The sequence below is a fragment of the Oncorhynchus keta genome, chromosome 32 (genome assembly GCF_023373465.1).
Source record: "Oncorhynchus keta strain PuntledgeMale-10-30-2019 chromosome 32, Oket_V2, whole genome shotgun sequence".
NCBI lineage: Eukaryota > Metazoa > Chordata > Actinopteri > Salmoniformes > Salmonidae > Oncorhynchus > Oncorhynchus keta.
This window is the reverse complement of record NC_068452.1, coordinates 32,062,243-32,070,893: the sequence shown is the minus strand read 5'-3', so window position 1 is coordinate 32,070,893 and position 8,651 is coordinate 32,062,243. Positions and strand designations below refer to the sequence as shown.

Below are 8,651 nucleotides of genomic sequence, written 5' to 3'. Positions count from 1 at the left end.
ATCTCAATGCAAGAGGCGTCCATACAGTCCCTGGTTCGAATCCAGGCTGTATCACATCCGGCCGTGATTGGGAAGTCCCATAGCGCGGCGGACAATTGGCCCAGCGTCATCAGTGTTTGGCCAGGTTAGACCGTCATTGTAAATAAGAATTTGTTCTTAACTGACTTGCCTAGTTAAATAAAGGTTAAATAAAATAAAAACACATTTAAATGAATAATGTGACAATATGTAATAAAAGCTTATTGAATGAGGTGAAACATTATGATAAACACACACAAACACACACACAGTATAGACTTTATTCCTGTGATCTTCCATGTGTCTTCGGATCGGCAAATTAATACTCCTTGGCATCATCTTGAACATGTCCAAATGTTTCACATTCTTTCGGATGGCATGCATGAAGATCTCATTGGAATTAGGCTTCCCACGATAAAACACCGACACTCCTCAAGCTCTATTTCAGTAACCTACAACCTTTCTATGACAGATCGTATAGGCTAATTCTTGTCTATATCAACACATATCAAAACATATCAATGTAGGCTTTCAAACCAATATAAGTTATATAATTCAGCCTGCATTATACAGTTAATGGAAAATGGATGGCTTTGGAATTTGGTTATATAAAGTTATCTACAGTCCTCATATTTCTCTTTAGAAACATGCATGTTTGGTGTGTTTTTTTTTTGGCTATACATTCATAACACATGCTGCTGACCATCATTATAGAGAGCAAGCAGGGAGTTTACTCCATGCAAAGAGGCTGAGGGACAGATAGTGTAGCTCTGCCACAGGTGGCAGGTGGTACCTTAATTGGGGAGGATGGACTCTCTATAATGGCTGGAACGGAATAAATGGAATGGTATAAAACACATGCTTTCTGTCCTCCACTTAGCAGCCTCTTGTGCAAGTCTTCACATGTTGCTAACTAAAGCTGCAGTCTGTGACAGGAAGTCAAACCCATAGAGATTACAGCGTGGTTTCGCTCTCTTTTTTTCTAGTTCAATATTATTTCTTGCTGACTCTAAAGCTTGGTCCACTTGATGTTCTAGATGTAAATGACAAGTTATTTTTCACAGAGTAGAAATAACTATTCAAACTCCTCTTTTATTCTTTCACGCCAGTTGTAGTGAAGTCGTAATAAAGATCACCAGATTAAGTCAGCGTAGTTGGCAATGAAATTCCACATAACATTGTTCAGCTGTGACAGCAGCAGAGGAAGGAATGTGAATGGACAGCAGAGTAAACATGAAATTCAGTTGACATGGGGAAGTAATGTGTAAGCCCCCAGGGTTTAGTCTATAGCTGCACCTGCAGGCCCTCAGTTTAGCACGATTCAACCCTCAGAACCAGAGTAGCAACAGGGGGAAAGTTTTGGACTAAGTAGTATAGATGATCTTTCTCTTTCAAACATCTGGCTTGTACTGTAAGTTTATGATAAACTGCACACCCTCTTTCTATAGTGACTACGGTGTATTGCACTGGAAGTGTGAAAATCTATAGTGACAGCCTTCCATTTAACTGTAGATTACAATTTACAATTTGCAATGTTACAGTGCTTACTACAGCACCTAGTACAATGTCAACACAACATAATGAAGTGATAGAGAGAAAGAGGTGTGTCAGCCTAATTTATTGCTAGGCAGGCAGGGTATAAAAGTCCTATTGTAATCGGACATATTTATATTCACTTTTGCTAATGTTAAGAATATGATCAAATGTGAAACAATACTCAACAACACAAATAGTTAATAAAAAATAAACAACATAATCAAGGATTTAGTGCATATCAATGTCCTTCCAATTAATGGATTTGATGAAAACATCCAGCTGAACAAAACATGTAGGCCTCCAGTAGATTTATGGAGGAGGGAATACTCTCCCATTTATTTACAGAGCCAAAAAATTATTTAAAATACGAACATACTTTAAATGAATGCTTTGCCTGCTTTTACTATTTAACAGCTTTTAAGGCCAAACAGTGTTGAGTCTATTGCAAAATTACTATTAAAGCTGCCACTTTGTAAGAACCTTCCATCATCACGCTCACATACTTTCAGTGGTGTGAAGTACTTAATTAAGTAAAAATACTTTAATGTACTACTTAAGTGTTTTTTGTTGTTGTATCTTTACCTTTACTCAAGTATGACAATTGGGTACTTTTTCCATCACTGAATACTTTACATTAGTGGATATATCCTTTATGGATCATGACCCAAGAAAAGCATAATTGAATATTTGACTGATTCTTTAGGAAATAAATTGCTGCATATCCGTTATAAAGAAGAGGTGGTGGTTAGGGGGAGGTGAGCTCCCTATCCAATGAATTAGAGTCGGATGAATCATAATCAGTCAAATATTCAATAACATTTTTCTTAGTGATCCATAAAGGATATATCCACCTACATATAGTATGTGAGCGTGGAAGGTTGGAAGGTTCTTACAAGGAGGAAGATTTCATTGGGATTTTGCAATAGACTCAAAACTGTTTGGCCTGAATCCCCAGCCTAACTATGTCAGCAAACCAGCCAAACATCCTCATCTACAGCTGCAGGTTCCACACTCACTCACATCCGTTTGTGACCAACCAGCGGCGTATTGAGTGTGTGTGTGTGTGTGTGCACGCGTGCATGTGCATGTGTGATTGTGTGGGTGTGACACCAGTGTCAGACACTTTCTGGGCATGAAAATATTTTTGCCACTAGATGGGGCCCTTAGCATAGAGCAAGAATGCTGAGTTGATCATCTGAGTTGATGCGGTACATGTACGGCAGAGGAGGCTGGTGGGATGAGCTATAGGAGGACAGGGTCATTGTACTGGCTGGAATGGAATATATGGAACAGGTAAAACATGTGGTTTACACATGTTTGATGTGTTTGATACTTTCCATATGGGTGCGCCCATCCAGAAAGATAGATGACTCCTCATGGATATAACCCATTTTAACATGGACATTGCCGTTGAGGGCTTCCACAATTTTAAAGTAGTCAACTGGGTAGGTATTCCTATGAGTTGGGAGGAATCAGCCAATGAAGAAGAACAAAACATTTACTAAATTAAAATGGAGATAGCCTCAATTGAGCTGTCCATGCTGTCACCGACACTATAATGGCACAGATACAAAGATGAGTCCTATATCTAGCTCTATGGGTGCTCCTTCACTCAGTACATCGCATTTTCAAATCCCTCCCAACAACCCTCCCATGCGCGAAATGAGCAATGACGTCAGGATAGTAACTCCAGCACAACTTTTCAAACACGTTGCATTCTACCAGACAACCAGTGTTGGGCACTGAACTGTTGAATGCGCCTAACGGGATAAGGAGAGATGGCATGGAGCAGACAGGTCAAGATTCGCAAGGTGCTTCGAATAACAAATAGTCCAGTTAAGTATCTGAAATTGATCATTTATTAGAAGTAATTCACATTGAATGTATTTATTTATTTTTATAAGATACAAGCTTTTTAAAACTAGCGCTCGTATGTCTGTCCCGAACGTGGATATATTGTATCTGATTCTGACCAAATAACTTCTGTTCATGGAAACAATTCAGCAACAATTGTATCGAACGGACTACAGTCGATATTGTTGAGTTGGAAATTCGGAATATAACTGTAATTTGAAAGCGAGTGTATTTTGGAAGTTGCCTGATGTCTAATGCCACTGGACGAAAATAACTTTTCTCCACGCCGTGCTTCTTTACGAAAACCTGTCAGAGTTAGTGAACAAACTGTCTGAACTGACAAATTCTTAGTTGGCTTCATCAACATGAGAACGTGTGGATTCCAGTGTCAAATACCACGATGGACTGAGTATATTTGTCACAAATAGTTTATTTTGAGAATAGTGCCTGCCTTGCGGTGCTTTATAGGGAGCACTTTGACATATAATATAGCCTACATCTGAACAAAGTCGTGATGATTTCGGAGGAACGGAGTAGTCATGTATCCAAGCAAGCCCTCAACTTCCCAGTGGGCCTATTGATCCGCTCGCCGAAGAAGAGCCTGGCAAAGCTGGGGAGGAAGCCAAGCAATGGATCCCTGCAGTAAGTCCTATTATTTATATCCAGTGTGTCTACTTTGTGGGGTATTTAAAATGGGGTACCCTTATTTTGCAGAATTGGATTTCAGTTTTTTTTACATGCAGCTGCCTGTGATTTTCTATATTCAAATGGCCTTATGGCCTTCAATATAAATATAATTTATTTGTAGAGAGGTGCCAGAAATACTGTCCTCTTATTAATTACCCATTAATTTTGTGTCCTCTCTTCAACTCTCACTTTCATTTACATCTTTGCCTTGCTCTCTCTGTTTCACTCTGTCACTATCTATGTCTCTGTCTCTTATTTATGTCTCTCTCTCTCTCTCTTTCATCTATCCATCCATTTCTCCCTCTCTCAGGTCCAACACCTCGGATGGCACCACCCATTCAGCAGAGAGTACAGGCGTGAGGCAGCCGGCCAAGAACAAAATCCGCCGCCACAACAACAGACTGTCGGCGGTGTTCAACCGGAGCCCCCTCCTGCGGGGCGACAGTGGACAGGGGCATGCCCCAGGTGGCAGGAGCATGGCGGGGGACCTGCAGGCTGCAGATGACCCTGCTGAGCTGTCCAGTCAGATGTCTGCCCCAGGTATCCTAAAGATCTTTGGCAGCGACATTTGCCAGGGAACCAACTACAAGAGCGTGCTGGCCACGACTCGCTCCAGTTCCAAGGAACTTATCAAAGAGGCCCTGGAGAGGTGAGGGGTTAGGGATGCCCACTGGCATAATGTGATTTGTTAGCATTAGCTTTAGTGCTAACAGGCAAGCAGAAAGGGAACATTCCTCGAGGCTGAATGGCATGGACTGCAATACTGCTCATCCCAATATAGTGGGAACCATTGCATATCACTTAAAGCTGGTGATATGGATATTTTACCCAAATGAAAGCCATTTTATTTCAGGGGGAATTAGATCTTATCATGGTATTCTGACTGAATCTCTTTTATCATTGCTTAGATACTGTCTGGAGAAGGAGGATCCCAGTCGATATGTGCTGTGCGACGTGATTGGCCAGACCGGAGCAGACTACCAATGGAAGACAGAGTGCTTTCGGGTCGTGGGTGACCACGAGAAGCCCCTCATGCTGCAGTCGCTATGGAAACCCAAAGAAGGCTTCTCCAGACGCTTTGAGATCCAGAAGAGAGTGAACGTAGAGGAACACACTGCTAAAGAGACCGACACCATCACTGCAGGTACGTCAACCACACAGGTGCAGCTCAGTGACCCCACTAACAACAACCTAAAGCCCAGGTCATCATTCTGTCTCTGTTAGGGTGGCATTTGATCTCCTATCTCTGTCACTAAGTTTTTGGTAACATAATCCATTGTCCAGCTTATCATGAGACAGAGCAGGGGAGATGGCAGGCAAGTGAGAGGTCAGAGAAAAACAGAAGCTGCAGTGAGGGGTAGACAAGGTCAACTCTCTTATCTGGGATTGACGACAGGGTCCCAACAGGTCACTCTGAAGCCCCCAGGGCAGGGAACTGGCTGTGGCTGGATAAGCTTTTTCTGCTGGGGCCTGGATGTGTCTACCACTCCACATGTTATTCTTTCCATCAGAGCTTGCTTCCTGCACACTGGACACTGTGTGGTCTTGTTGACTTTGGCGTGCGTTTGTCTCAGTGCGTTTGTCTCAGTGCGTTTGTCTCAGTTTTCATCAAACCCCACAACCCCACATCACCCTCCACTCTGATTGGGGGAAGCTGGGGGAAGTTTCCCCCCCTGCATGCCTGACCAGCCCCCCTGACACAGTGTGGCAGAACAATGTGGAAGAACGCCCACTTCCACAGCTGATAAGACCTGGGAGCAGGAGCTGTTAGCTGGGTGTGAAGCTGAGCTCTCTGGACATTCCATGGTGCTTAATGGCTCCAAATGAGCTGAATAGTGTTTATGTTGCGGTACATCAGCCCAACAGCCAGGAACGCCTGTTGATATCAGATAGAGGACAACACCTCTCACTACACCTCCAGATTTCCTCTCCTTCCCCTTCTATGTTTGGTTTGACTGAGAGCCAACTCAGTAAAACATTATGATATGGTGGTGTGTGATGGACTGGAATGATTTGATGTAAGATCTCCACTAATAGTTTATTGAGTGTTTCACATACTGTGAAGTTTCAGTTTATGCATAGATGATTAAGTTTATGTTACAGTGACTATATCAGAACACAATCAATGATTTTGTAATAAACTATGAATACACGATTAATAATCACTTCTCTGCATCTAGTCATCATCCTCCCTCTCTCCCATGCTCCTCTCTGCCCCAGGTATCAACGCCCAGGCTCGTAAGCTCCAGAAGGGCCGTTCGCGGGTCACCTCTCTGTTCATGGACGGCAGTGGTAAGGATGTGGAGGGCCTGGGGATGTGGAGGAGTCTCAGTGAGATGGACCTGTCTGCCATGGAGAAGGAGGCCGTGCGGGCCCAGCAGAAGGCCCAGCTCATCAGGGAGGACCCGGAGGCCGAGGCCGACAAGGAGGCCCTGCGTCTGGGCATGGAGAAGGAGGAGACGGAGAGCAGTGACGACAACACCACCCAGTACTCCATCCACCCGCCCTTTGACTTCCCCTACTTCCTGCTGCTGCAGGGATACAGCTACAGACAGGTAGGAAAACTGGAAAGTGAAGCTGTTGCCACTGTTAGACAAACAAATCCATCTGGGTTTAATGTATATCGGATTATTGATTAACTTAAATGATGACTAACTTTAATGAAAGGCTTGGCTTCAGTTTACACAGCTGGAGTCAATTTGTTAGATTAGAGTCAGTCTGTCCTTGAATAGTTAGGCTCAGAATAGGCTTGTATGGTTGGAGAATGTGTCCGGCTGCGACAGAGAGATGTCATGTTGAAATCCTTCACAGAGGGCCTGGGCAGCCAGATAGCAGCAGCTTTAATTGGTTGAGCCGGATGGCTGCTCCATTGAAGACCTTTCAAGGTTCTCAAGTGTCTCTTGGCAGGGTGGCAGAAACACTGACGAAAGGCTTATCAGAGACACTGAGGCGTAAACAAGTGTACTCCGCTACACTATAGAGGCTCCCACTGAACCTCTTAGGTTAAGACCTGGGGTTAAAATCCCCAGAAACAGAGTGAGACGGTGAGAGAGAGGAGCAGAGAGCAGAGGGCTTTAGCTGCAGTGAGGATGCTATAACAGGGACAGCGAGAGACTGAGTCTTGCTGCTGGATTACAATGGGCTCAGAGTATTGGACTCAGAGCCACGAGCTCAAGCAGAGTCGGAGTAGACCGGCATGTTGTGGACAGGTGATACTCGTGTCCACACACTGAGTGGGCCAGCCTGGGTCATGTACTGGAGAGGCGGGAAGACGGAGCTGGCCCTGGCCCAGCAGTAGAGTTCCCACACTGGGATGTGTTGTCTGTCGTCAGGGCTCGTTGAATAGATAAGAAACACTGTGTTCACAATCACAGTTCAGCTCAGCCCTGCTGGCTCTGCAGTGGAGGTGGCGATAGCCCTGATTAACTAAAGGTACATAGTATTAGAGAATAGAGCAGAAGGAACACTGTAATGTCTAAACCATCTCAGTGGATGGTCACATACACATGCCTAGCCTAGACATTTGCACACAGGTTCGTGCATGCCAGAACACACATGCACATTTAGGCACAAAAGCTGCACATTCAACAAAAAATGATAATATTCTTCTCAAAAAGAGATTTCTGTGGGTGATAGATTTTTTCTGCACTTGTATGCCTTTACAAAACATTCTGGATATTTAAATGCAATGCAAAGAGCCAGAGGCCCAGAGGCCCAGAGGCCCAGAGGCCCAGAGGCCCAGAGGCCCAGAGGCCCAGAGGGCCAGAGGCCCAGAGGGCCAGAGGGCCAGGCCCATTCCTAGAAACAGGAAATGCTGCTGCTCTTTGTTGTTTGTTCCTCATTGTGGAGACTGCTGAGTGTGCAGGACACTGGGTGGGGTGTGCCAGATACTGGGGGAAGTACTGAGCCCGCCCCTGGTCTGGCCACTCGACAACAATAAGTCACTAATATATCAGTCCTGTGGAATAGAAATGTTCCAGCTCCATAAATGAAATAGTTTTTCTCAGGCTTGACTAGTTATTTTCGTAAGTGTCTTTGTGTTTCCAGACCAGATTTTCCTGAACTTAATCACCTGTGAACAATGAGAGCTGTAGTGGATTTGATTTCCTTGTAAGTGTTGTTGTTCAAGTGCAGGTCAGTGTAGTCACAATTCACATTGACTCACAGCTATTAACTCCCTTCCTAGACATTTTGATCTATTCTGCCAGATATCATGTGCAGGAAAATAAATAAAGGTTGTTTTGAATATTGCTTTGAATAGTCCATATGGAGCCAGTTCCATATGGAACCATTTAGTTAGTTAAGTGTATGTGCTCGCACACACTGCTCAGTGGCTGATTGGCTTCCATGCTAGCTGGGATGATACAGTATCATGACCTGCCTGAAAGGCTCTGCATGGTCAATCAGATGTCTGAAGTGGCCGTACAGCATTTACTGCGATGTAGCCTCCGAAGACGTCAGGGCTTTCATACTCGATCTTAGCGGAGCAGAGCAGTGTTATAGTTAAGGAAGTTGTCAAGAAAGTGAGTTTGTGTTTATACATGACATACCACCCC

General features: G+C 44.1%; 1 protein-coding gene across 2 annotated transcripts in view; it reads left to right on the top strand.

Moving 5' to 3' along the window:
• The first annotated feature begins 3,257 nt into the window (after window positions 1-3,257).
• Window positions 3,258-8,651, top strand: part of LOC118364677 (ras-associating and dilute domain-containing protein-like) — a 29,046-nt gene continuing 23,652 nt past the window's right edge. For both annotated transcript variants that reach the window (XM_052491369.1, XM_052491368.1), the window contains exons 1-4: window positions 3,258-4,050; window positions 4,406-4,744; window positions 5,004-5,239; window positions 6,316-6,650. In XM_052491369.1, coding sequence (XP_052347329.1) covers window positions 3,923-4,050; window positions 4,406-4,744; window positions 5,004-5,239; window positions 6,316-6,650 — 1,038 coding nt within the window. In that variant the 5' untranslated portion in view covers window positions 3,258-3,922. The remainder of the gene's footprint in view (window positions 4,051-4,405; window positions 4,745-5,003; window positions 5,240-6,315; window positions 6,651-8,651) is intronic.